Source organism: Naegleria fowleri (assembly GCF_008403515.1).
Source record: "Naegleria fowleri strain ATCC 30894 chromosome Unknown tig3, whole genome shotgun sequence".
In the NCBI taxonomy this organism is placed as follows: Eukaryota; Heterolobosea; class Eutetramitea; order Acrasida; family Naegleriidae; genus Naegleria; species Naegleria fowleri.
In genome coordinates this window covers 307,709-334,969 of record NW_025407935.1, presented here as the reverse complement: position 1 = coordinate 334,969, position 27,261 = coordinate 307,709, and the positions used below count along the sequence as shown (strand labels likewise).

Genomic DNA, 27,261 nt, shown 5'->3' with positions numbered 1-27,261 from the left:
ACAAAATTTCCTATCGAAAGACTGAAGCAGAAATTGCAGAGCAAATACAAAGCTGTGGCCCATATTGGCTCTTTGCATTAAACAATAGAACCATATCCAGTAATCATCATGATCTTGGAGAAACATTGATCCAACTTGCCGAATGGAAAACAATATGGACATGTAATTGTTGAAAAGTAATGACTTTCTCCAGATTGACTTGGCTTTTTGTTTTGAGTGTGAGATCAATTTCTACTAGTGTGGCCTCCAACCAAGAACAACAACCAACTGTTTCCACTGCACCATCATCCTTCTCGTATTCTGAAGCTTTCTGTCGAAATATTGGATTGTTGAAGAACAAAATTGAGTCAAGAAGCATGCGTTGCTATTGCTAATTGAGCATAATAAGGTATTCCTTATCAGGAGCAGTCGCCACAATATGCCATCGTGCTGATCTGCAGAGGAGAAAAGAATTAGAAGATCAACTAACAACCTATGGACTTTTTGATATGGACATATACATCACCATCATCGCCATTATCGATTGTCAAATGAATCTAGATCACTGTCGTCAAGCTCTTCAAATTCGATATTTCTGTTGTTGACTGAGGAACTGTTGCCATTTGTATGTTTGCTCAAATAAGTTGAGCTTTCAACAGGCGATGATGGATGTAAGTTCTTTTCTCGCTCCTGTCTCAGTTGTGAAATATAGGTATCCATTAAGCCTACTCCTTTCACGTTCACGTTCCTTCTCAAAACAAATCTCTTTTTTAGATCATCCCTTAATAAATTATATGTCGCTTGCGTTATTTGGACTTCACTTTCAATTCCTGAAGATTCCATCCTAGAGGCCATATTTACAGTATCTCCAAAAACTACGACCATGTTAATAAGGCCAAAAAACTTTAACACTTACCATCATACACAGGTTTCTTGCTACCTACTATACCAGCCACCAATTCACCCGAGTTAATGCCGACTCTCACTGATATTGTGTTCTCATCTACATGATACTGAGAAGGAAACCTATCCCTGAGATCCATGGCGTGCTTCTTATTGAATTCTATTATTAGATTCTGCATCTCAAAGGCTGCTTCAACGATATTGCTTGCATGATTGGGATTGGAGTCTAATCCACTTGCACACATGTAATTGTCTCCCATCGTTTTTATCTTTTCCAATCCAAATCTCACTAAAAGGTTTTCATCAAAGGATGTGATGATTTCATCAAGCAATTTAACAAGCTCTTCACTTGACATGCGCCTTGAAATTTCTGTAAATCCAACGATATCACAAAACAGAACCGAAATGCAAGAATGATATTTGTGAATAGTCCTCTCACCTGCTTCAAGTTGGTTCACAACTGACACTGGATAGAGTGTCAATTGAAATTCTCTTGCCGTCATGACAGCAGTAAGATCTCTCAGAAAAGCAATGAAAGATCTTTTCAAATTAATTTCGTGTCGAATCTCTGCAATCTTAATTTCTAAAGGAAATTCCCTTCCATTACCTACTCTCTTTCCGACGACTTGCTGAACTCGATTAATGAGCTTTCCTTGTTTTTTTCCCATACAATAGCTTTGCACCATTTTCGTATGAAATCTGCCAATCGACTCTGGCATTAGAATATTTACATTTCTCTCCATCACTTCTAATTTTGTGACCATCCATGTCGTTTCCGCTGCTCGGTTAAATAGCTTTATGATGCAGTCTTCGTCAATGGCGACGATGGGAAAAGATGAGAAACCAGTCACCGTGTCATACATCTCTGCTAGCGTGCTATGCTTAAATTCAAACGTTAAATCCTTTACAAAGCAAATATAACAAGGCTTTTGTGTTGAGGGAAGCGTAGTTAAGGCCACAGTGAGCATAATTGGAATTTTCTCACCCTCAGTGGTATATCCAAAGGTGATTCTTTTCATTTTAGTTTCTTTGTTGTTTTTGAATTTTAACATATGTTTGTCATGTTGATTTCTGTATTCGGGTGGTATGAAATTTGTGACATGCCCTACTTCACTCTTATCTTTTATAGGGTTTAACACCTCTTTGACTTTGAATATTTGTTTGAATGCCGAGTTCATTGCTGAAATATTATAATAAATATTTAGTTTAGTAAAAAAGTAGCCTCTCCAGAAACCAACCTAATATATTTCCTTTTAAATCAGTAATAGCTGAAGCCATAGGGCTACATTGAAGCATTTGAATAACAAAATCATTGCCATCTCCGGCATAACCTAGCTGTTGATTTTCCTCAAGAGACAAGGAAGGAGCAAAACGTTGCAATTCCATATTTGTCTCTTTCAATAAATTACTTTCAGGGATAATGGAAGAAGAGTAAAAGCCATGCATTAAAGAGCTTGATGCCAAGCTTTCCGAGAGAGATTTGAGGGAGTTTTGTGATTGATTCAAAACTCCCATTGATTTTGCGTGTATCAGAATTCTCGGACTTGAGCTTGTATGAAGGGGTGGCATCATGTCTTGAACCTCTTCTGGCTGATGTTGATTTCTGTAAATGATAGCGCTTCCATCATCTTCATCCTCCGCATCGGTCATTTGCATATCATCACCATTTGATGTTGAAGAATGTACCAACACACGAGGAGAAGATTTGGCATGATTATTTCTCAATAATGCCGAGGGAAAAGTTTTCATTCGTTGATGAGAAGATGGAGATTTTAGGGTCCGACTGGGCGAGTGATGAACGGAATCATCCATACAGGAGGATGAATTTGATGACTGATCCTGAAATTCTTGAATAACCAATGGGGTTTGCTGGGAAGGAGTCGCTATTATTGAATTCCGTTTGGATGCATTAGGATTTGATGATTTAGATTTCTTTAACTTTTGTGTGGCAGCTGAAGCAAATGAAAGGCTGAATTGAGAGGCTCTTCTGCTTTGAGGTTGAGAGCGTCCTCCCGAGAAAGGGCTTGATGGGGGTACCTGAAGCCCAACCGAGACGGAAGATCCCATTTTCAAGTGCTCACTAAGATTAGAATTCTCAAATGATGACCAGCCTCTCAATGATGATGATGATAATAATAATAATCAACCACTAGGAAATTGAGATCCTTTTCGTTTTGAACAAGTAACGGCTATTAAGGTTTCTTCTTGAAATGGGTGCTGTGATGAGGTTTTTTTTCTCGAGTTCCGATCCATGATTCAACCACCACTCGATTTATCAAAGACCACATTGTATTGGCTGGCGACCTTTCCATCTCACACATATGTGCAGCACAAACACTCTCAGACAGCTCAAAGTCAACACAACCTATGAAATGTAATTGGAGAACATCAAATGTATTAAAACAGAGGCATATAAGAGACATGTTTTAATGATTCAGATGAGTAATGATACAGACAGGTTTTCAATGTGTACTTTAGAACACCTGCAGAGAGAGAGAGAGAGAGGATGATGTGTCATATGTTGTGTAGTGTTGTGATCATGTGAGTAAATTCCAAGTCGTGCAAGTCGTGTTGATTGAGATGCAGGGTGGTGTGGTGGTTCGTAATGGCAACAACAACTACTAGTTATATGGGAAATTTCCTTCTGCCTTATAACTGAGCATCATGAGCGATTGTTGATTGGGAACTTTGCCAGGCATGTTTCGAATGAGTTCTTGAATTTGATAGACCTTGACAAATTTGTAACCAAGAGGATTTTGGAAGTGTTTGATTTCTTTGATCACTTCAGAGAGAGACTCTCTCTTAATCCAGTTAATTAATTCACCTCCATTTCGATTGGTATTCTTCACAAAATCATGATGGTTCTTTTCGATGTATTCCAAATCTTGAAGATGCACACCCAAGTATGGAATCGCAGGGATCGAGGTTTGTTTCAATACTTCCTTATATCGTTTGTAGCTATTTTCTTCACTCATGAGCTGTTTGAGAGAAGATTCAGCCTCTTTTGATTTGTTTCCCAATTCATTTCTTGTTTCTTTTAGTCTCTTCACAGCACCAGTTTCAAAACCATTCAATATTGCTTTGAGAGTGTTAAAATTGTTGAGTTTTCTCAAATGTTCACAAATGATAATAAGCTTTTTGTAAGTGTGTTTTCTTTCATAGGTTGTTTTACCTCTACAAATTAAACTTGCTACCCATAATGAGATATTTTCAAAGAAATTCATCATGGCAATCACATTGGTAGCACGATGCTTCAATTTAGGTTTGGTCCATGCTTGATTCAATAACTCTTCAGATTTGATAGCATAATACACGTCAAATTCATAGAGACACAATTGTCTTGCCATTTCTTCGCCGTCAATATCTTCTACAGCAAGATCTGGAGAGAAAATTTTACCCAAAGGAATGATGGGATCTGGAATTCTGTCACTTGGTCGGAATTGCATTTCTTCTGGCTTGTTACTCTTATTTCGCATTTGTGTAATAATTTCATTAATCTTCTTTCTACTCTTATTGATCTTGGCCTGAAGTTGAGCTTGTTCATCCAAAAATGATTGAATTCTTTGCAACATATTGTTTGTAAAATGATGGAAATGATTTTCGAGCCAAATTATTAAGACTCGAATGACACCTGATTGGACTCCATTTTTAACATCAGGTGTGAAATGACTTGGAACTCTGAAACGTTGGAACAATTTAGCGAGAACACTCTCTGGGGATGTGATGGCCATATAAGTGTTGAGGAATATATCAATGAATTGTTGATCTTGTGTTGGCATGGTTAATCGTTCAATGACCTTGTTGAGAGATCCTGCTTGGAAGTGTTCAGATTTGTTCACAGGATCATAGTCCACAATTTCATTTTGTCTTTCAGGTTCTTTCCAGATATTCACATCCTCATCTCTCTTTCTGGATGAACCAAATTCATCATTGTTAATACCAAATTCAAGACTCAATAATTCATCCAACTCCTTCAGAATTTTACCCTTATTCTTTTGAATATAAGCTGGTGAGAATTTGTCGCAAATAACCGTGTCCATCAATTTTTCTGATTTCTTAACAGCCTCTTTGGCAAGTGCATGAAGTAAACTTTGATCGACATCAATACCTTCGTATTTGATTTGTGCCTCTTCTTCGAGTTTTGCTCTCGTTTTCTTCAATCCTTCAAATGTTAAATGTTGCATGATGATATTCATGACATGTTCCTCTTTGAGATTCTTTCGTACTTCTTTTCTACCAGCATTAAACAATTCACCAAAACTTATAGTTCTCCAAAGAGGATAGAGACGTTCTGACAATTCTTGCATGACTGGAAATCTACTAAGAACACGAGTTCTCCATTTCGATCGATCATCATCGATTTGTGGAGAAATGAGAGTCGCTTGGAGAAGTGGCCTTGATTTTTCTACTTGCCAATGATCTTCATAAACATAATTCAAACTATTTGCATACAAGTTCACAGAGTTATAAGGTGGGAAAGGAATATCACACAATCGATCTTGATGATTTGGTAACGTGAAAGGTAATTGAGATTGTGCTGTAGAGGTAGTGTGACCATTGAGAGTTCCAATCGTCATGGCGCCACTTGTGGTCGAGGTACTACTACTCAACGATTGTTGTGACAAACCAATTCTAACAGGAATTCCCTTACCAGCAATTTCTTCAGGAAATGGTTCTTTGACACTTTGAACATGTCTGACAGCACCATGAGGCAATGCAGAGACAGCACCTTTTGCACTAAGTTTTCTTTGTCTTCCTTGTGGTTGTTGAATCAAACTTTGTTTTCTCTTTCCTTGAGAAGGTCTTCGATTCAAATTAACTTGTTGTGAACTCGATAGACTATTTGTGTGGGAGTGATGATGATGATGCGATGATGAATTCAAGTCCTCCAATGCACTCCTAAATCTCAACGCTTGTTTAAATAAATTACAATTTGGAGGTAATGGCAATTGTCCAACAAATGGTTCGACCTGAGATTCTGTCACATGCTCAGATGCTCGTTCTTCAAATTGTTTCAATTCCTCTTCATAGGAATAATCATTGGGCAGCATTCGAACATGAGTTTCAATGGTATACACGAGACGATGTGGTGGAACGTACATGTATCGAAATTGTCCATCATCGAACATGTTATGAATCTGTTGTTGTTGTTGAGAGGATAGTTTTCGGTGAGATCCTGCACCTCCTCCGGTGCTGCTGTTGGATCTCATCACGGATTGTGAACGCTTGCTCACCGTTCCCACTGTGGTGATGGTGGTGCTGGTGCTGGTTGGTGTTGTACTTGGAGATGTGGTGGTGTTTGTTGTTGTTGTTACGGCAACACTGAGAGAATTGTTGGCAGCAGATGTGGTAGTATTGTTGTTATTGTTGTTATTGTTGTTGTCTTGTGAAGTACCTTCTTCATGATGATGCTCCACAATGGTTCTCCGATTGGTTCTTGTGGGTTTCACAGGTAGAGGTGGAGAGTTTGCTGTTGTTGTTGTTGTTGTCGTGGCCCCACTACTACTACTACTGCTGCTGCTATGGTTCTCACTAATGTTGTTGTTATTGTTGTTATTGTCTGAGTAGTAGTAGCCTTGTTGCTCGGAGGACCTTCCGGGTGTCAATGATGGAGAAGTTGTGATTAATTTCGGTTTGTTGGGAGGAAGTGGAGGAGGTGAAGACATCCTACCACTACCACTACTACTATTGGAAGAGTGGAGGATGACCACATCCTCATGAGACGTGCTATTTTCATCCATGTAATCTTCTTCTTTGTCGTCGTCGTCGTCTTCATTGTTGCCAATCATCATTCCATCTTGCTCATTATGATGGAGATGAGAGAGATCATTCTCATCGGGTGATTCGGTGAGATCTAATTCTTCATCGTCCAAATCTTCCAAGTCTTCGTCATCAGAGGAAGAAGAGTAGAGGGATTCTTCATTGTTGTCCATACTGAGGAATAATGTGGAAATGAGAGAGTGAGAGAGTGGTGAGGTGGTGATTGAGTATGTATGTGAAAGGTGTGAACAGAGAGAGACTTGGGAATGAAATGTGAATTTTTTGATGCGTCAAAAATAATTGACAGGTGAGCTTCCTGAAAGACCTCCAAATCGCCGAGAAACTTGGTCTATCGCCTACATGATCCTCATGATGATGAATGGCAAAGAGAATGAACAAGTCTCATTGGAAAGTTTATCTTGTCAAAGAAGCGAAATTCCTTCTTGTTGAATGAAACGAACAATAACCGTTGCCGCCAATAAAAAACGTTAAAAAAAAAAATAAAAAAATGCTCTCCGCTTTAACTCCTCCCATTCATTCCTCCAAGAAGAAGAAACACCCATCTTCTTCCACAAGGAAGCAACAGCATTATCATCATCATCATTATACACCAAATAGGAACAAGGGAACAAATGGCAATATACAAAACTCGGTGTTTTCATCTCCTCCTTTTCAATCTTCCGTTCTTGCTCATCCCGAGGATAGTATGATCCTTTCAGATGATGTTCCATCCAATAGTAACAACAACAACAATACTTGTACATCAACGAATAACTCTACCAAAACTTCAGAAGAAGACAAGGATCTAAAGATTGAAGAATATCTGATGAAGCAAATGAGACTTAAAGTAGGTATATTTTCCACAACAATGTACAAACACACATGTTGTGCGGTATACATGATTGATACATGATAATTTTCAACCAATGACCTGACAACTCAGCAAGAGCAACTCACAAATTTAATGAATCAAATGGTTGAACAACTCAAAAGCCACGAAGCAAGAAATTGTGAAGAAATTGACCAAATTTTCCAAGCAATGAGACACTGGAATTAACCACAGTTTGAAGACCATCATCTACTACTACCATTCTCAGAAGAGATTGGCCCAACAGAGATCATGGACAAATGACATTCACCACCACATTACATTGGCCATATCAAACTTGAATGGAGAGGTCACTTTGTGTGTTTTTGAGAAAATATTAGCACTCACTGTGAGCTTGACAACAATAAATCATGAGCGCCCAAGATGGGAATCCGAGACACACCAAAGATTCGGCCGACACCATTCAAAAAATGTCTCAACAACTATTGTCCTCCCCGAGTCCAAGATCAACCTCCACAAGTAGTAGTATTAGTTGTTCGTCAACATTGTCAGGATCGCTGAAACTTCGTAAAGGAGACACTCTTGTTGTACAGATGGTGCAAGGTGTTGACCTTGTCGTTGCTGATGCCAATGGAAAGAGCGATCCGTAAGTGTAGCACTCGATATTTGTCGAATTTGACTCAAGTAGCGGCGAGTCACTACTACATGATCATCATTTTGGAACAATTTTTCTTTTTTGATATCTCTCTCTCTATATAGTTATGTCATTATTGATTTAAAACAACAAGCGAAAGAATTCAAATTTAAAAGCTATCGTCATCTAGTCGAGATACCGAATGAAAAATGTCTTCCAGGAGGATTAGTAAATGGATCGTATCGAACGACCACACAACTTAAAACAGTAGGTATTTAGTTATTGAATCACAAGAGCAACATTGGCAACGAACATATTGTTTTGGATGAACGATTTCTTGTTGTCAACTCTTGTTTTTTGAAAATGGAATGCAACAGTTAAATCCAAATTGGAATGATGAATTTCAATTTGAATTATTAAATGAGAGAGAAGATTTGACATTGTATTTTCATGTCTATGATTGGGATCGACTGACTTCTGACGATCGTAGGTTTTTAATTCATATTTTTACTATTCACATGGAAGTATGAACTCGAATGAGCTGTGTTTCTGAATCTGAATGATGATTTTATCACATGAATCAATTTCATCACATGAATCAAGCACTTGGAGATTGTAAACTTCATCTTTCTAAAGAAGATTTATATTTCGCAACAAGTAACCCAAGAGATCATTGGATCCATTTGCAACATGTGAAATCTGGTAAAATTTTAGTTCGAATTACCGTTCTTGAGGATCCTCATGGTCCAAAATCTCTCCATTTACTTTCCTACAAGTCTTTTAAAAGTATGACCAATTACTCTCGATCCTCCTTTGAAAATCATTCCTCTTCTGAGAATTCGGGTTGGAAGGATTTGTATGAATTGATGAACAAAGATGGTCACGGAAGTGATCACATTCATATTCATGTTCCCATTGATTGGGAAATCGCCAAATGTGAAGTTGGAACCGATGAATTTGATTATCGAGAACTTCAAATGCAATTAAGGCCTCCCATAGATCCCAATTTAAAATCCTCCATTGTGCCACCCTCTGTATTTATAGTGGCTAAGAGTGGTGTCCCTAAACATTCTAATCATTTCAATTCTAATGAAAGTAGTAGCAACACGAGTAGTCAACAAATTCTCCTCAAAGAAGAAGAATTTATTTCAAAGAATGTCATTCAACTCATCGATGAAAAGAAACAAAAAACTCCCTTAGAACTCATCAACAATGGAATGGTCATGTCTATTCATGATAAGAAGCAAATCAAATGTTGGAGGTATCAATATGAAAGACCAAGAAAGACAAAGAAAAAGGAAACGTCGATCGATGAAATGATTTTCAACCAAATTGAAAATGAATACTCGAAAACACTTCATGTTGTGTATTGCTTTACCTACAAGAAACATTTATTTTGTGTGAGACTGGAAAGCAATACAGAGCATTCCAATAGCAGAAATGACAGCTTGATTGATGAGGTGAAAAAGATGATTCGAAGAATTGAAATTGATGACCAAGATGACGATCATGAGGATGTTGAGATTATCAATCAATAATGACATTTCCATTTATAGGATTTCGTTTGGTCAAAACGAACATTCTGACCCTTCTCAAAATGACTGCAAGACAAGCCCTTCCTGGATCATCCAATTTTCATGCCTTCACATTTTTAAGTTTAAGAAGAAGAACTTTCATTTACACTAATAATTAGATGATAATAATAATATCATTGCAGTACCGTTTATTTGTTAGATTTCTTTGTAGTGATGTTATTTTTCTTGTTCTTGGCATGCAAGTTGTAACATCTTTTACAAATCCTTCCGCATTCCATTTTCACATTCAAATACTTTCTATAGTCGTTGATCGTTAAAGGTGTCACTTCGTGCTTGGAATCATGTTCAATAGCTTCACTGCAACTCACACAAGCATTTCCAATCTCAGCTAATGCTTTCTCAGTGTCACCTGGGTCAATTTCTTCCAAAGCTATTGGGATGTATCTATTATTGGTCTGTCTTGGGCAAATTTGATGTGTCTCATTCTCAATACCCTTAAATTGCTCAGCCTTTTGGTGTTTCAATATTCTGTTGCAACTGCAGCCTTGAAGAACAAACTTGGTGGCATAATCTAAACCATACCAAGTAGTGGAAATATCTTGTTTCGAAGACGTAAACAACAAGAATCGTTTGGTTAATTTAGAGGAACAAATGGGTTTGTAGTCTCTCCAAACACCCGACCTTGATAAAGGTCCGGTGTTTGTGGGATTTTCTGCATATTTTGTCAATTAACTTTATTTAGCTCAAAAAATTTTCTGCATCCCACGCTCATCATGCCCAAAGCAAAACCTTCGACTCCTAAAAACTCTCAAGACAATGAGTCAGAACAGACTCAATCCCTTCTTGGAGTTATTATTAGTGATGATGGTTCCTCTCAAGCTCACCTAAACCATCCACTCCAAAGAAGAGAAATAATCGTCGCTCAGCTTCTCTTAAGAAGAACATTCAGAAGCAAATTAGAGAAACTGAATGTCCACCACCAATTATAAACGGGTCCAAAGGAGAATCTTCACATTCAACTCCTCAAATGGTTCCTTCAAACAACATTTCTCAACCGTCATCCAATTCCATTCCTGCGAATGAACCTCAGCATGACTATTGGAGAGAAATTCTCCTTGAATCTCACTTCGAGAGATTTGGTTCGTTGGGCGAAAATTACAGCAATGACGAGCTTTATGACTTGTTAGTAGCCCATTCCAACGTTGCAATAACCTCTGCTTCAGATTGGAAGCAAAGAATCAACGTGTTATTGCAAAAGTTCGCTCCTTTTATCAGCCCAATGGATTCTGCATATGGTACAGATAAAATCAAATCTAAAAGATATAAACGCGTGATGGAAATCCTCCACAAATTGTGTTGTGTTTGTAGAGCAGGTAGAAGTCAAAAAGACTTCAGTTTGATCTTCAATATTGAAGCTCTTGAACTCTCTGAATTACTGATGAGACTGGTGATGGTATTCATTAGCGAAGGAAGAGAGAACAGCTCTTTTGAAGCAGCGATGACTTTATCTCAAGTTATATATCCGCTGATAACTTTTTGGATTTGACTGCCAAAGAAAGAGAGAAAAGCAGAAAGAGAGTTCAACAAAAACATCAAGAAGATGTTATTAAGAATATGAACCAATTTATGAATAGATCATCCAGACGTCGTGGCGGATATGACAGAAATCGTGGATATTATCAGAGATACCAATCATACAACATGTTTCGAAAGAATAAACAATAAAATTCGTTTGTTAATTAAAGGAAGAACTAATGGGTTTGTGGTCTCTTCAAACACCCGACCTTAAGGTCGACAGCATATTTTGTCAATTAACTTTATTCAGCAACATTCCACAACCAGCATCAAGTGGAAATCCTCATTCTGGGAACAAACCACCGTTTCAAAGACGAGGTTACAACTCCAACACCAACCCCAACTCCCAACAAACTCCTTCTTCTAATACCCTCTGACGAGAAAGTAATGGGTGGACGCCTTTTAAACTTTTCAGACAATTGGAAGGAATGGGGAACCTCGCAATATGTTTGGAACATGATCAACCAAGATGTTCGTCTTTCATCAAACCCCTCATTTTGGAAGAAGTTTCATCAACGTCAGTTCAATAAGCAAGAATCAGAATGGATCAGAGCAGAACTTCTGAAAATGTTGCAACTCAAAATTATAGGTCCAGAATCGTCACAAATAGTCTTAAATCCAATCAATGTTGTCCCGAAGAAAGGAAATGATATTTTTCGATTCATCTTAGATCTACGAATGATCAATGGAGGTATAGAAGTAACGTCATTCAAAATGGACACTTTACTCAAATGCATCAAGTTTTTCAAGAAAGGAATGTGGGCTGCAAAGATAGATCTGAAGAAAGGTTATTTCCACATTCCAATACACCCAGAATCCCAACACTTACTAAGATTCCAATTCGAAGGGATGGTATTCGAATTCCATTGTCTTCCATTCGGTCTTGCCCCAGCTCCAATTATATTCACCAAGATTTTCAAAGAAATTATTATTGTTTGGAGAAGCAACGGTATAATGGTTTACATTTACATAGACGACACGTTAATCCTAGCTTTCTCATTGGAAGAACTATGGGATCATATAATGACCACCGTCCTCGATTTATTATTCCTAGGTTGGCTGTTGCAATTAGAAAAATGTGTATTGGTCCCAACTCAATCAATCGACTTCCTTGGAGTTTCTCTAGACTTTGTATCAGGATGCATTCTTATTCCATTAGAGAAGATAAGCACAACATTAGAACTCTCAAACGTGCTTATTCAAGCAAAAAAATCAAGAAAATTTATCAGGTGCCGACACGTGGCCAAATTCATAGGCAAATTGGAATTCCTTTCAGTAGCCAATCATTACATTCCTCCCTTTCTCCACAGACTAAGGAGAGACATGTTAATTGTGGTTCAAAAGAAAGGTTGGAATTCAAGCATGTTGATCAACCGAGGAGCAAAGAAAGATCTATTAATCCTTCAGCACATAGTTCAGGAGAACATTGGTGTACCTTTCGAGCTAGAATGGCCAACTCCGATCACAGTCAATTCAGATGCTTCCCCACAGGGATACGGCATCCACGCTTGTTCAAATATTCTGGTGGGCAAATTCGACTCGATGGAGGATTTACATATCAATCAGAAAGAACTCCTGGCAATCCTCTACTTTTTTCGTCAAGCAGACCAACTCAACAGCTATCCTCCTCACACCAATTTCGAAATTCGGGAAGACAATACCACAGCCCTCAGTTATCTAAGGAAAGGTTATGGAACGTACGATCATCTCGCATCGATCTCAAAGGATATTTGGTCGATTCTGCTAAAACGAAAATGGTGGATTTCAAAGGTGGTATTCATTCCATCCCATCAAAACATGATCGCAGATCGGTTAAGTCGATTATGAGATTGGCGTTCTTCCGAAGATCTACTCGACCTTATTCACAGAGAATTCGGTTACCATACGGTCGACAGGTTCGCGACATCAAATTCAGCAGTCCACGTTCAATTCAACTCTTGGCACGACAATGACGCTTTTTAGTCTCTTTGGGAAACAGACTCAATCAATTATTGCGTTCCTCCTCTTGGTCTAATTCCTCAAACAATCATCCACATCATCAAATCGAGGGCTCGTGGGACATTAGTAGTTCCCAATTGGCCCTCCTCTCCCTGGTTCTCAGTACTGCTGAAAATATCGGAAAGCAGTATAAGTGTTCCAAGAAGTTTGCTCATTATCGAGCCATACACAGAATTGTTCAACAAATTCGAGAATCTGGAAATGATTGCCTTCAAAGTGAATGGCACTCTATTTCACAACTAACTGATTTTAGTATAATTGTGTCCCTCTCTCCATCTACTCTAAAAGAATATGCGAAAATCTATGGTCTTTTCTCTTGGTTTATTACTGCTTTCGATTTTCACAAAGAGTCTGAGAGAGCAATGGATTTTTTCTGTGGTTACCTTTCCAACCACAAAAAAGGATACCTCATCCAGAAAGCAAAGAATGCTATCCAGTTTTTCATCGACCTCGAAGGTTGGGAGTTAAAACTACCCCGTAGATATGGTAGAGTGGTTAAAGATTCAAAAAGAATTTGGTCTTTGATCGATAGGAAAAAGATCGAAAGAGATCCCATTCGGTCCTCTCACATCGCTGCTTATATTTCAATGTGCAATCCTCAATCACCGGACGAATGTTTTGTATTTGCCCTTATGGCTGCAATCCTAGTAATAGGTTTTAGATTATTCGCTCGCCCTGGTGAATTATGTGAGTTGAAATGGTCAGATGTTGAGATTGATAAACCGAAGAAAAATTGGATCAATATCAATCTATCTGGTCACAAAACTGACTTTTTCTTCAATGATCGACCCCATCCAATCGATCCAGTGATCAGTGTAAATAGTTTTTGTCTTGTTCAAATTCTTAAGACCTATATGAACCTTGTTAAGGAATTTAAATCTTCTGATTCACCTCTATTCTCATTTCGAGATAATCAATTCCTTACAACCACACAAATTTCAGAATTAATACGAAATGCAATTAGATTAGTGGATAGTAAAACAAAAGTCTCCGGACATAGCTTACGTATAGGTATTTCTACCGAAATTTCCTCGAAAGGAATGTCTATTGAAGTCAATAAGATTATGGGTCGATGGGTGTCAGATAAGTCAATACTTAGATATTCTCGCCGAATTGGTTTTGTAGAAAACAACTTCTCCACCAAACTCTTCAATACTCGGAACTAACTCATTTGTTCCTCTAAATTAACCAATAATTTTCTCTTTTCAATATTATAATTTGTTGCTTCACAAATCTCTCCACAAATTGCTTTACAAACTTCCTCACAAGTGTATAATTTCTCTATTTTTGATATTATAATTTGTTGCTCCATAAATTTCTCTACAAGTTTCTTCAAGTAAATAATTTTTCTCATCATTATCAATCATTCTACTCTCGTAATCGGAACTGTATTAATTTTATCATAGGTATATGTTTAATATAATTTCAAATTAATAATTATTATTATAAAAGACACAAATAGCTGCATCATCATTTTGCACTCGATGCCACCAGCCACGACTGACAAATCACAAGACCGTCTGCAAAGGTATAGTGGTCTGTGATGGTTCTTGTAATTACTTGCGCTGCAAAATAAAGATGGAGAAGGAAGTGGAGGCCAAAAAGAAGGCTTAGAAGGCGAAAAAGTTGCTTGGACTGGAAAACAATAATACCAAATCGCAACAATTTCAGAAGATAAAAAGCAAGGCTGTAAAGCAAGGCTTACAAGATGTCGAGATTGTAAATTTTTTAATTGAAGGGATATAAGACGTCGAGGGCATCAAGGCAAGCCCGTCAAAGAAGAGCAACAAAGTGGAGTCGGATAATGATTCCTCTGATTCCTCAGATTCAGATGATAGAATTACGGAGTTTGAAGAAAAGGTGAAGAAGATAGAGAAGAGTGTTAGGGAGTTGAAAGATATTTTCCGCTCTTTCTCAAAGAGAAGAAGATGAACAGATTGTTCTCTTTTACTCTTTGTTTGTGAGCAAATTTCTTTGTACAATAATAGAGTCTTATTCAGGATTTCTAAAATAATAATTCTAAATTAAGTTGTCCAAATAGGGTGGTCTTTTTATATCTTTATGATTGTGTGTTTTTTTCGAAATTTTGGTGTAAAATACCCTGACCGTGAGACCTGTTTTACTTGCCGCAACTTGTGCCTTTGAAAAATGAACAACAAATTACTCTCCCGTTCAAAAAACGCTTTTTCATAAGCACTAAAAACAACACTCTACAAACATTGACTCCCAATCACGAACCAATGACCCAGCAAGAAATAAATGCATCTTTTACCAAAGAATCGAATGATAGTGCTTTTGAAACTCTATACCCTCTATTTATCTTTTCCTATGTATCGCCATCAATTACTCCATCTTCGCAAGCAGAGCCATCTGTTTTTGTTGAAACATCAAACATCTGCAACAATGAGAACATGATATTATTGTATAATATATTACAGAAAAAGCTTTACTTGACATCAGATGAAGTAAAATCAATACTGTCACTACAACTCAAATCGTTTATTTATTGTTCTGGATTGTTGCAACAATCAAGCTTGGATGAGAGTGATGTACAGTGTGCTATTGATGAGGATCCACGAGCGACTGTTTTGATTGATGTGCTTGAGGAGCTTGAGAAAGGCCATGACGAGACATTAGAAGAAACACCACTCACAATATCATCAGCAAGTAACGATCAAAGCGGTTTAATTATTCCGCTCATACAATCAGCCATTGCAGTGCTTCTCAAAAATGTTCATCATTGGAGATTGTCTTGGAATAGTTTCGTTCCTTTCAGTACAAAAGTAAAATGTTAGTTGAACTTGTTCATCTTCAATCAAAGAGGGAACGACCAAAACCTTCTGTCCCATTAAAACGATGTTTTCTCCGAATTTCAACAATGGAATCTCTCAAAAGTTACAACACAGTTACTTTGAAAGTTTTCAGAAATTGTAATTTCGTCCATCTCAAAAATGTCATACATTCCAAATATTAATACTTCAAAATCCATTCCTTCATCCAGATCGTAACACCTTGGTTTTAAAGAATTTTCATATGAATTCACTAATATTCGTTGGTTTTTTTGTTCATATCCAACAATCCAATAACTTCCTTAATTATGGGCTCACTTTCAAAATGAAGAGGTAAAGGGCATTTCATGTCAAATGATCTCTCACATAATCCAAATCCCCTCCTTCAATGAGAGAATAAAAATTAGAGGAATCTTATCAGTCTGAAATTCTGAACCCTCTTTGAAAAATAATTCCACTCTTTCCAGGGTATTAATAATTTCTTCTCTTGTTAAAAGTTCTCTTCCAACTCTTTTAAAGAACGCATGAGAAAAAATTCCTATTTCACAGTCAGGACCAAAAGACCATGATTCAACTCTTTTGGAAGGCTTTTCTTTGAATCCCTTCAAATTCATCCACTGCTGAACTAAAAGACGAATTTGAAAAATTGCGAAAAAGAAGTCAGAAGAAGGTGAATATGCCAATTCTTGCCACTTGGCTCAAAATTTATTTTGATTGGAAAAAAATGCGAAAAAGCCGTTCTTTACGAATTGTGTTGCAGAATTTCAACAAGATCATTTCGGCAACATCATTGCGCAGCACCACCTCTTTGAGCGTTTGCCCTTCATCAATAACATCCCTTCTCGGAAGGACACTTTCAAATAACAACAACAATAATGTGTGTCCGAAGGATTCATCATCATCATGGGTGATGCAAAAAAAAGAATATCATTCGAATAGATTTATTTTAAATTCTTCTGTGTCATCATCGGAAAAGGGTGCAGATTATTTAACAAGCAAGAGCATTTCCCTAGGAGTCGATGAATCTGGTATTCCTCTTTCTCAATCGTTCCTAAAACCCACAATTTCGTATGAAGAATTTATTTCTAAATGTAGGGCCATGGAATTAGGTGAAGTGCAAGCAACAACCGAAAATGTTAATGATTTATATCTTTATGTCAAATATGACAGAATTTCTGGTTTATCTCACTGTTCCCGAGAACAAATTGAAGGTCTCTACAAGTATGCTTTTTTAAATTGTTATAGATTTGAATCTTCCTTTGATAGATCACTTTGTGCTCAGGGTCTATATGACAAATTGATGGAAATATTATTTCAGAGAGAATTAAAAGAATTTGATCTCTCGTTGTTGGAAGGAAAAAATAAGGTGCACTTAAAGCCTGAAGATGTGATACCCGTAACATTTAACGACACTGACCTCTATGTCATTTTAATTGATATTTACTCTGAAAACAACTTCCCTGAGCAAACATTTGAACTCTTTGAATCTATGAAAAAGCATTTTCACATTCTTCACAAGCAAGAAGAAATCTTACAAGGATTGGCAAGTGCAATGGATGACGATGGAGCAGATACAGTAATTCATGAAAATTCTTCATCGCAGAGATCAGATACTAGTAGAGAATCAGAAGAGATAGAGGATTCCAGTGAAATTATTATCGATCCGGATCACGTGGATGAGGTGCTAAAGATTGAATTAGAGCATATTTATGAGGATCCAGTAGAGGAACTAGCTTCTTCTTCACAAAAACCAGTTGAAAATCCTTCCCATATTTCTGTTCTCGACGATCCTAACGATACCGACGTACTGGTGCCAAACTTTCCAAGACTTAATTCTCGGGCGTTCAATCAACTCATTGACGCTTGTGCAGGTATTGGTAGAATTAAGGACGTTTATCAAATACTTCAATTCATGATTTCAAACAATATCGAAATGACCACAGATACTTTGAACAAAGCAATTAAGGCCTGTATTCCTTCTGGATCAAGCTATGAAGCTCTAAGACTGTTTGATATGATTAGAGAGAACAGCGGCCTGACTGTGAAACCAGATATTGAAACATGCAAACTTCTGCTCAGAACATGCTATGAAGCAAGAGATGAACATAGTTACAAAGATATCTATGAGGGAATGAAGCGTATGATTATCAACAATGAAACTGGAGTTACAGAAGGCCAATATGAATCGGAATTGCTGATGGATTACTTGACCTGTAAATGTGCTACTGCTACCAATGATAACTGTTCTGAGTGCTTAAAATTATTGGAAGATTTTGAAGCAAAAACGGGAGGAAAGTTAAGCATCGACTTTTACAACCAAGTCTTACAGGCATGTGCCAGAGTTGGAGACAAGAAAACAGCTTTGAAAATTCTTGAAAAAACTCTCAGAGAGTACACTGCCAGCCAAGAGGACACCTCTCAAGATAAAAATACCTATACACTCCCAAACATGGATACCTTCAATGGAGCACTCAAGACATTAAGCTATGACGGAGATTTGAGAACAGGTGATCTCTACAAGCATCTCAGAAAATTATGTAAAGACATTTTCAAACCAAATACTGAAACATTCAACGCGATCATTGCTGCAGAAATTAATAGAGGAGACATTATGAAAGCAAAGAAAATCCTCAGAGAAATGAGAGCACGTGGTTTGATTCCAAACACAACTACTTTTAACCAATTATTCTATGGATATTACAAAACTGACTGGGAACATCACATGAAAGAATTTAGAGAAAAGGAAAGAGCAAGTATTTTTAAAGCTTATTATGAAAAATGGGAAAAAGAGCAAGCTAAACTTCACAGCATGCATGATGAACAACAACCCACTCTCTCAAATTCTGACGATGCACAAAGAGCCATTGAGGAACTTTTGTTTACCTCTTCAGAACTGAAATTCGATAATCCAGACGAAGAGCATTCGAACAAGTAAAAGAAAAAGAACACTTTAATTTCTTTACTCAATAATTTGTGCATTGTGTGAACTCAAAAAGCTATTGAATGGTCGTTCAATGATACTTTATCGTACAGTACAACCGAGTGAAATTTGAACAAAATTGACCTGTCCTTAAAAAAATGCTTTTATTCAACCATTTGGCTGTTCTGCTATCAACATCAACTTTATCGGAATTGAAAAGTGATTCCAACTCTACCTCATCATTAACTCCTTCCAATAATTTTTTCTCTCTTTTCAAGACTCCACATCCATTTATGATTATTCCTTTTATTTATTCACTCTTTGGAATTTTATGGATTGGTTCTCGGGTGGTGTATTTACGGAGTGTATTAAAAATTTATGAAATTAATCAATCGTTGTTTCCGATGATGATTGGGTTTATTTATTTACCAGCTGCATTAATTTCAAGCTTTTATTTATACTTTAAAAATTCAAACGATTTCTCGAATATGGATTTGAATAATTACTCAATGGATATTTCCAAATATTTCATGTCATCGAGCTTGTTATATTTTGGTTTTTTATATTCGATTTTAAATTCAAAGCCAAAAAGATCTCCTGATGACATGAGCATTCAACAGATTGAGTATAGTGATAGCGAGAAATGGTTCCAAAGAATTTCCTTTGTCGCTATGGCTGTCGCTTATGCATTTGTGAGCACTCTGTACAGATATGATCATTTGAAACTGTATGCCATTTGTATTACAATTGTAACATTTTTTACTTGTATTGGCATGAATTGGAGAATTTCAAATTCTTCTAAAATTTATGGAGTAGAGCCAGATAAGAAATTGAGAGAAGACATTATTGACGAATTTATTAACACCAAGAAGAAATTATTTATGCGAATACTTCTATTCATTGTTCCAATACTTTCTATTTTGATTTCTAATTTTGGATTAATTTATCAATATGAAAAACTTGCAACTTCTGTGGCCATTCATGTTTTGTTTGCCTTGCTCTACCATGCATTGTTTGTGTTTCAATTTTACAATTTTTATTTCCAAAAGGATGTATTGGACCAGCGAAGACATCGAATGAAAGGTAAGTCTAAACTATTAATGATTGTCACGATTTCAAATTTCCCTCATTCCATATATTAGTCTTTTTCTTGTTGTTTGTTGTTCCAGTTACTTATTACGACTCAATCAAGAAGAAACCTCACACACAAGTCGAGAAAATAAGTTGCAACAACTAATTACTCGGTGAATTTTCAGTGCGATTCTTTCGTTCTCATTTGGAATTGCTTCATATCTTGCCAAGATTTGTTACATTGTGTTCCTGGCCCTTTCCTTCTTTTCATTACAATCTTTTCCACAAGAACATCACCTCGTGTTCTCTCAATTTTCCATTAAATGCTCTCACATGAACATTTTTATCTCCATTTACAACGAATTTACAAATTTCTTACGAATTACAAAAAAAAGAAGAGCCTTCATCTCCATTATTCTCTTCTTTCCATCTCAATACCACATTCCGTATCGCGTACAAGCAACAAGACTGAGTTTCTCGATTTGGATCATTAGATATTGTGTGTTTCAAAGGAGGTTTGAACATGGTTTGGAATCCTTTTTAAGAAGAATTCAGGTCCAAAAACAAAATCACACAAACCACCACCACTCAATTCCTATCTCACATCTCCCTCTTCCAAGAAATGTTCAGCAGCACCACAAGTACTCCACCCATCAACCATCGAGTTTTCAATCCGTATGATGATGATGATGACCCATTTCAATTAGGAGGAGGCTCTTCTTCATCGGCATCAACAAATCAAAATGATTATACAACAACAACAACAACCAATATGCCACCCACCATTATTCCATCAGTCCGTTCTTCTTCTCAACAACAAGGAATGATGACTTCTCCAAGATCTGCTGGAGCAAGTGTTGGAGGTGGTGGAATTATTCAATCCACACCAACACCCACCACAACGTCAGATGTCAATTCAAGTCAAGGTGGCTCTTCTTTTCATCCTCGTCGGGTGACCATTGGATTCGAAGATGATTTTGCGTCTGATCCAGGTGTAAATGATGTGAATACTAATTTTACTATTGAATCCACTGATTTTCTCTTATCAATGGCATCTCCACCATCACACAGACATACAGTGAGTGGTGAATCTAGTGGAATGTTGTCGTGTACATTTGCACAACATCCACACCAATACTCAGTTCCATCGATGCCAGTCAACCAAAAACAACAAACACAAAATTCAAGCCACACAAGTGCTTCTCAAACATCAACCATTTCATCACCAGTGAATCCTGGCAATTCAACAATGACATCTACTAGAGCTGTGACAGCAACTACAAATACTCCAAGACAAAGTGTTGCTTCCGAGAGTGGATTTCAAGGCTCTGAACTTAATTTTGAATTCAAGGAAAATCCAAAGATTAGTGGAATTAAGTCAGTAGAGAGCTCTTCTGTAAAGAGAAGAAGCAGAACAATGTTCGAGGGAAATACAAATAGAAATAACATTTCAAAAGATCTCTTAGACTTTGGAGGTATCTCTGACCCAATTCCAAAGCAGGAAAATTATGTCATGGATCATGATGTGATGTCCGATGAAAAAACAGATGTATCTACTGGCTCCGAAACAACAACAAAACAAAGACCTACGAGCATGAAAGTGCCTTCTAAAACGACAACAACCTCAGATGTGAGCAATTCCTCACCTTCAAGCTTGCATGTCGACGCAGACCACAAAATGACAATTCCAGAAACCATTTTAATGATTTTACTTTCTGACTCTGGAATTGTCAAGTCCTATGCATCCGATAGTATTGAGGAACTTTGCATGTTAGGAATATTGTGTGAGCTTATTATTCACAAAAAGTTAACAACATTGCCAATGAGAGACCAAAAGGGCCAGAACGGACTGTTAGTAGTGGACAATTCTCCAATTCAGTCTCAAGAAAATTGTAAGAATGGAGCTGTATTGGAATTGATGAACGAGGTCTTATTCTTAGTGGACAATATCATATTAAAATGTCCTGCCAAAGAAGTGAACAAGCTCACGATTAAGGATTGGATAAAAATTCTGTGCTCGGGTAGAAAGATCCAACACGTCACGATCAACAAGGTCTCTCATATTTTGACCAGACTTGGAAAACAACTAAGTGATAGAAGTGTTGTTGAATACAAAAAGACTCTTTTCCTATTTCTTTCTCTTCCAATTAAGAATAAGGTAGAAAAAGAACGAGCAGTGACTGAATTGACTGTATATTTACGAATGCTTAGAACTGAGTTGCAATCCAATATTGGATTGAGTGTTGACGAATCTAGCTTTTTAAACGGAAGTATTGCCTACGACACAGCCTGTGACAGATTTTTAAAGAATCGACACGACTTTGTTATCTTTAGTTTACTTGGCATTTTCACTCTTTGTAGTGTAGATGTATTAAGTAATGATATTTTAAAACCAGAGCAAGACAAGAAAGCCCTTAGAGATGTTTCATTTTCAATTTTCAACATTAGCATTGGCTCATTTATCAACAAGAAGAAAAATAACACAACATTTGAATCCAAGAAAAGGACGTCCATATTTGATGAAATTGTGGATAGCGACAGTGAAGATAATAACATTCTAAATTCACCAGGAGAATTGTCCCCAGCAACATCCACAACATCCATAAACGGCGACAAAAAGGTTGTGATAAATCCATTTCCAGATGGTCTATCGTTTATTGAGGAGACAGCGCTCCATCTAAAGAGATGTATCTACAGTGGTTGTAAATAAATTAACGTTTTTTTCAAGCATCATCGGGCAGAGATGCTCTTTGGTTCATTAGTGTGTAGCCCCAAGCTCTTGTTTTGCAGTACTTTCGTTCACCTCTGCAAAATCGCTTGGTGGCAATAAGCTTTCATCATCAATCTTTAATCTTTCTCTTATTTTATATTTTCCATTCTCTTGCAGTTCCATTGTGACAATTTGACAATTGGTCAAGTTCCAAAGAGCATGAAATGTATCGACACTCCAATGAAAATATCTCATTAAGAAGAGTCGGCATGTCAGCCCATGAGATATCAATACATAATTATCGAAAGGTTGTCGATGCTCTTCCATGCTTCTCAGCATGCTTCCACAAAAACTGGATACTCTACAATATACATCACTACCACTTTCACCTTGAGGAAAGCGATAGTAAAAACTACCAAATCTACGCCGTTCTTCTTGTCTAATTTTGATATCTTAACAGTTCCAAATTTGCAAATACATTTTTCATTAAATATGGGTTTTGAAAAAACAATTCTCACATACCTGCCGGATCCTGGAAATTACCAAAATCTTGCTCTCTTAATCTTGGATCCTCTTTAAAATACACATTTTCTTTCCCTCCAAAATGCTTAGCTATCATTTCAAATGTTTGTACACTACGTTTATATGGGCTAATGAAAAAACAAACAGTTTCATCTCCAATGATTTGTTTCAATTTTTTTCCAGCTTCATCCGCTTGTTGCATTCCCAACTCTGTTAATTCAATCTTATTATCAGGTTTTACAGCATACACATTTGGATCAATATTACCTTCGCTCTCACCGTGACGAATGAGAAAAATCCTTTTTGGTTTGTGATAGAATCGTTGATAAGTGTTGAGTTGACCAGGTGATGGTTGTCTGGAAGGATCCTCCACTGCTAAAGCCATTTCATCACCAGGATTTCCTACCACATATTCCGATAAATTAGAAGAAATTCGTTTTTGATTCAGAGCCGAATTTTGTTGATTTTGCTGTAAGGCTTGAATGAGCGTTTTTAATTCGGAAATGTCTTTCTTGTATCGTTTGGACTGATAGAAACATCCAATGAGAAATCCTACCGACAAAACACTCGCACCAAACAATGAGCCCATCCAAAAGGACTTGGAAAATAATGAATTTGTTGTCGGTGATGATGATGCTATCGATGAGGAAGACGACGATGAAGCATTGTAAGACATTTTTTTTAAAAAGAATTACGAAAATAGCAATTCATTTGAACCTGATGTTCGATTGCACAGTTGAAAATATCAAATTTTATTTGAAAATATTCACAAAGGATGAATCCTCACACACACACATAATTAAATGATCGTTCTATTGATCGGTTGTGTGGTATCTTCATCCATTCCAACGGGTGATAGAGCCATTCTTTCCAAATCTTCTTCTCTTGCTGTTCTTGCCCGAACTCCCACCGCATATTGTCTCTCTAATTCGTGGGCTATTTTATCAGCATTTTCGTCTGATGGCTTTTTCTCTTCCGCAGAGTATTCTGGGTTTTCTGTTTCTGGAGGTTTTTTGAGCATTTTTTCTTTTTTTGCATTCATCCTAATTTTAAATGTGGCATTTTAAGGAGGCATGTCAAATTTGGTCAATTTCTTTGTAAGGAAGTATACATGGCATGTCATCCACACAGCTAACTTGAATTCCAAGATGATTAGTGCTGCATAAACGAATTTTTTTTCAATTTTCCGTTCGTAGCACATTTTTTCATCATGTACGTTGCAACCTTATCATCCTGTTCATTAATTTTTCGATAATTGGCCATGTGAATTTTAAACATGTGCATGGCATAGTCATTGTTTCCCTCCAGCATATAGTTCACTCCATCATTATAATACTTCCATTTCTCTGAGCGGTTAATCGAGGATTGTAGTTCATACATCCATTCTATATCAGTGGTAACCTGTTCAATGGCCTCACCTATTTGATACAATTTGGTTGGTTTCTTTTTCATACTATTAATGTAGTCCTTTGTGGAGGAGTATGGAGAGATGATTTCATCAAAATCATAAAGCATCTTTGTGCCTACGAATCTGTGACAAAACGAAGAGTTATTTGCACGTAAAATATCGTCAGTCACAATGATATCAACATCTAATTTCAGTGCATGCTTTAAGATGAGATCCAAGTTAAAGGAGTTGCTTCCCACGATTGACACGCTTTTCCATTGTGATGTTCCAATTGCCCCACACAGAACATCTTGAGAGAGAATAGCTGATTTAAAATTAAGCATCTTTACCACATCCGAAGGTATGGATGACTGCCTCCATTTCGACTGTTGCACAAAAATCAGTTTTTCTAATACCTGTTTTGAGGAAATCAAACCTTGCTGTTCATGAAGTAAGACTTCATTCGCTGAATTCCAAGAAATAGTTGCCATATTGTTCTGAAATTGGCCAAGGTGTCCGTTAGACGTTTCACAAACCTTTTGAACGACATTTAAGAAATCATTCAAAATGGAAACTACATCTGTGTGATAGAGCTCCTTCATGCAAGCTTCAAAGCCTTCTAGATAAAATAAAGCTACTGTAATTCTTCTTTGATCTAGCGCGTGATGTAAAAATGGTTTGACCATGTCGTCTCCTTTTAGGGATCTTGAGCTAACAATCGAGAAATCAGAATTGTGTGATTGTAATTTTTCTCTCGTGCTGTCTCTAGTATTAATTGCTTCTTTAGGGGCGTCTAATTTTGTTAGAACGTGAGGTGGAATCACAGACCTATACTTTTTAAGTAGATCAATCAAACCGGTAAAGTTTGTCTGAACCTCTCGAATCTCTTTTAGATTTGAATAATGGAAGTTCGATTTATCCAACAATGTTTGAAAAGGTGGGGAAAATTCATTCATGATGTCTCCAAGAGGTTGGACTATTTTCACTGTTACAACAACTCCAATGATAATACCAATCAATCCAATACCAGTATTAATGAGAGAAGCAATAATAATTCCAATAGTTAGTTCCTGTTGATAAGTAGATTCATGAAGAACAATGATCCAATCTAAACCAGACTCTTCACACATTCTATGTGCTCTGATAATGCCTCCTGGTATGCTGAAACCAACAATTTTCGAACAGGAAATGGAACGCAAATTTCGATTCACGTTTTCATATAATGAGAGTCCTATTTCTCTCATGGATGCATCTTTGAGAGAGTGAATCGTTTCGCTCATATCGTTCCTTAAGATAGGAGTGTTAGCTAACGGTTGAATGAATTGAAATCATCATACTCTAATTGATAAATTCTATGGTACTTACTTGCAATAACATGTTCTGTTTCTGTCTCTAAGATTAATGCTGCAGTTGATTGGTCTGATTTAGCGATGGAATCAGCCAAAAGTCTTGACAAAGTATCCGTGCTGATATCAAAACCAAAATACCAATCCAGTTGTGATGTTTGATTGTCCAAATGAAAAGTTATGCAACTCAGGATAGTTCTGTTCGTTAGAATATTGTCGAAATATGAGAGAGAGCAACTTGGGCCATCGAGTGAAAGAATCTGCAAACTGTGCGATTGGTTAAATGTGGTTGCCTTAACATTAAGTGATGACATCTCTTTGCACTCTTTATCTTGACAATAAGCAAAAACTGTATTATTTGAATTGATTCTTGTCATTTCGGTCAAACTCATGCCAAGAGTCCCATCACCAAAATATATCGAATTCAATAACGGTGTGGGCAAGAAAGAATTGGAGGATTTTAACAATCTTTGCGCTATCCCATCATCAACATTGTTCACATCCAACGTTGAGATGCTTTCCTTCACATTCTCTGAAATCATCAACGCACCGAGCAAGGTGCTGTTGATATGAAGGGTTATTTTTTCGAACAGTTTGCTGCCGTACTTGCTTTGAGAAGTTGACATGCTTGAACTGAAGAGAGCAATCCACACCGACGATGAAAGAAGTTGAACGCTCGCGATCGCAATGATGATCGTTAACAAGGAGAGGCATAGAATTGAAGATAATGTCTTCTTCTTTGTTGGTAGAACGGTTTCATTATTAGTTTGATTTGCATCCACAACATTCTGCTGCCTCAAATCCAAAGGCGTTATAGAATACACGGAAGAAAAGAAGCTCGTATCGGAACTTCTCGGAGAGAGTTGAGGATGAATTTTTGTCATTTTGTTGTTTGATGATGGAAGTTAGAGTACTCTCAGAGGCCAATGATGATGAGGGTGTTCCTCAAACACGTTGAGTATCTGCTGTATATCTGCTCAAGAACACACACACACACACACTCGGAGAGAATCCACACGCAACACGAACTTTGAGGATGTTCTTTCGTTTTTTTCTAAAGCCTCAACACAGATAACACCCATTTCTGCGTTTTGGAGGGAACTCACCGGTTCTCCGGACTGAGCCTTATTTGAGAGTTTTCTCCCAATTCGCGAGTGGAAAAATAACTACTGTGCGCGAACAAGAAGGACAATTAAAATGTTCTCGCCATCGTCAAAGAGAGCTCTCTGGCATGAGTTGTGTGTTCGTGTCGTCGACGGGGGTATTGTAACATGTCCACACACGACGACAAGATCTTTTTGAT

General features: G+C 37.2%; 13 protein-coding genes across 13 annotated transcripts; 7 read left to right on the top strand and 6 right to left on the bottom strand.

Annotated features, from left to right (window-relative positions):
• Positions 1-516: 516 nt before the first annotated feature.
• FDP41_007470 (uncharacterized protein) lies at positions 517-2,949 on the bottom strand (the record flags this gene model as incomplete). The annotated part of the gene is made up of 3 exons (XM_044711219.1): positions 517-809; positions 896-2,062; positions 2,121-2,949. 3 exons carry the CDS (start codon positions 2,947-2,949, stop codon positions 517-519), a joined length of 2,289 nt encoding a protein of 762 aa, XP_044569006.1.
• A 554-nt stretch (positions 2,950-3,503) lies between these two features.
• FDP41_007469 (uncharacterized protein) lies at positions 3,504-6,815 on the bottom strand (the record flags this gene model as incomplete). The annotated part of the gene is made up of 1 exon (XM_044711217.1): positions 3,504-6,815. One exon carries the CDS (start codon positions 6,813-6,815, stop codon positions 3,504-3,506), a length of 3,312 nt encoding a protein of 1,103 aa, XP_044569005.1.
• A 335-nt stretch (positions 6,816-7,150) lies between these two features.
• Positions 7,151-7,699, top strand: FDP41_007468 (uncharacterized protein; the record flags this gene model as incomplete). The annotated part of the gene is made up of 2 exons (XM_044711216.1): positions 7,151-7,489; positions 7,586-7,699. The coding sequence occupies 2 exons, from the start codon at positions 7,151-7,153 to the stop codon at positions 7,697-7,699; spliced, it is 453 nt and encodes a 150-aa protein (XP_044569004.1).
• A 242-nt stretch (positions 7,700-7,941) lies between these two features.
• FDP41_007467 (uncharacterized protein) lies at positions 7,942-9,643 on the top strand (the record flags this gene model as incomplete). The annotated part of the gene is made up of 4 exons (XM_044711215.1): positions 7,942-8,117; positions 8,231-8,372; positions 8,483-8,591; positions 8,709-9,643. The coding sequence occupies 4 exons, from the start codon at positions 7,942-7,944 to the stop codon at positions 9,641-9,643; spliced, it is 1,362 nt and encodes a 453-aa protein (XP_044569003.1).
• Positions 9,644-9,828: 185 nt separating this feature from the next.
• FDP41_007466 (uncharacterized protein) lies at positions 9,829-10,358 on the bottom strand (the record flags this gene model as incomplete). The annotated part of the gene is made up of 2 exons (XM_044711214.1): positions 9,829-10,238; positions 10,322-10,358. The coding sequence occupies 2 exons, from the start codon at positions 10,356-10,358 to the stop codon at positions 9,829-9,831; spliced, it is 447 nt and encodes a 148-aa protein (XP_044569002.1).
• Positions 10,359-11,946: 1,588 nt separating this feature from the next.
• FDP41_007465 (uncharacterized protein) lies at positions 11,947-14,379 on the top strand (the record flags this gene model as incomplete). The annotated part of the gene is made up of 2 exons (XM_044711213.1): positions 11,947-13,102; positions 13,178-14,379. 2 exons carry the CDS (start codon positions 11,947-11,949, stop codon positions 14,377-14,379), a joined length of 2,358 nt encoding a protein of 785 aa, XP_044569001.1.
• A 1,074-nt stretch (positions 14,380-15,453) lies between these two features.
• On the top strand, positions 15,454-16,008 carry FDP41_007464 (uncharacterized protein; the record flags this gene model as incomplete). Its single annotated transcript, XM_044711212.1, has 1 exon — positions 15,454-16,008. One exon carries the CDS (start codon positions 15,454-15,456, stop codon positions 16,006-16,008), a length of 555 nt encoding a protein of 184 aa, XP_044569000.1.
• A 718-nt stretch (positions 16,009-16,726) lies between these two features.
• FDP41_007463 (uncharacterized protein) lies at positions 16,727-18,937 on the top strand (the record flags this gene model as incomplete). Its single annotated transcript, XM_044711211.1, has 1 exon — positions 16,727-18,937. The coding sequence occupies one exon, from the start codon at positions 16,727-16,729 to the stop codon at positions 18,935-18,937; it is 2,211 nt and encodes a 736-aa protein (XP_044568999.1).
• A 143-nt stretch (positions 18,938-19,080) lies between these two features.
• Positions 19,081-20,159, top strand: FDP41_007462 (uncharacterized protein; the record flags this gene model as incomplete). Its single annotated transcript, XM_044711210.1, has 2 exons — positions 19,081-20,005; positions 20,065-20,159. The coding sequence occupies 2 exons, from the start codon at positions 19,081-19,083 to the stop codon at positions 20,157-20,159; spliced, it is 1,020 nt and encodes a 339-aa protein (XP_044568998.1).
• Positions 20,160-20,615: 456 nt separating this feature from the next.
• FDP41_007461 (uncharacterized protein) lies at positions 20,616-22,703 on the top strand (the record flags this gene model as incomplete). Its single annotated transcript, XM_044711209.1, has 1 exon — positions 20,616-22,703. The coding sequence occupies one exon, from the start codon at positions 20,616-20,618 to the stop codon at positions 22,701-22,703; it is 2,088 nt and encodes a 695-aa protein (XP_044568997.1).
• A 48-nt stretch (positions 22,704-22,751) lies between these two features.
• FDP41_007460 (uncharacterized protein) lies at positions 22,752-23,901 on the bottom strand (the record flags this gene model as incomplete). Its single annotated transcript, XM_044711208.1, has 2 exons — positions 22,752-23,155; positions 23,226-23,901. The coding sequence occupies 2 exons, from the start codon at positions 23,899-23,901 to the stop codon at positions 22,752-22,754; spliced, it is 1,080 nt and encodes a 359-aa protein (XP_044568996.1).
• Positions 23,902-24,024: 123 nt separating this feature from the next.
• On the bottom strand, positions 24,025-24,246 carry FDP41_007459 (uncharacterized protein; the record flags this gene model as incomplete). Its single annotated transcript, XM_044711206.1, has 1 exon — positions 24,025-24,246. The coding sequence occupies one exon, from the start codon at positions 24,244-24,246 to the stop codon at positions 24,025-24,027; it is 222 nt and encodes a 73-aa protein (XP_044568995.1).
• Positions 24,247-24,377: 131 nt separating this feature from the next.
• On the bottom strand, positions 24,378-26,842 carry FDP41_007458 (uncharacterized protein; the record flags this gene model as incomplete). The annotated part of the gene is made up of 2 exons (XM_044711205.1): positions 24,378-25,918; positions 25,978-26,842. The coding sequence occupies 2 exons, from the start codon at positions 26,840-26,842 to the stop codon at positions 24,378-24,380; spliced, it is 2,406 nt and encodes an 801-aa protein (XP_044568994.1).
• Positions 26,843-27,261: the final 419 nt, after the last annotated feature.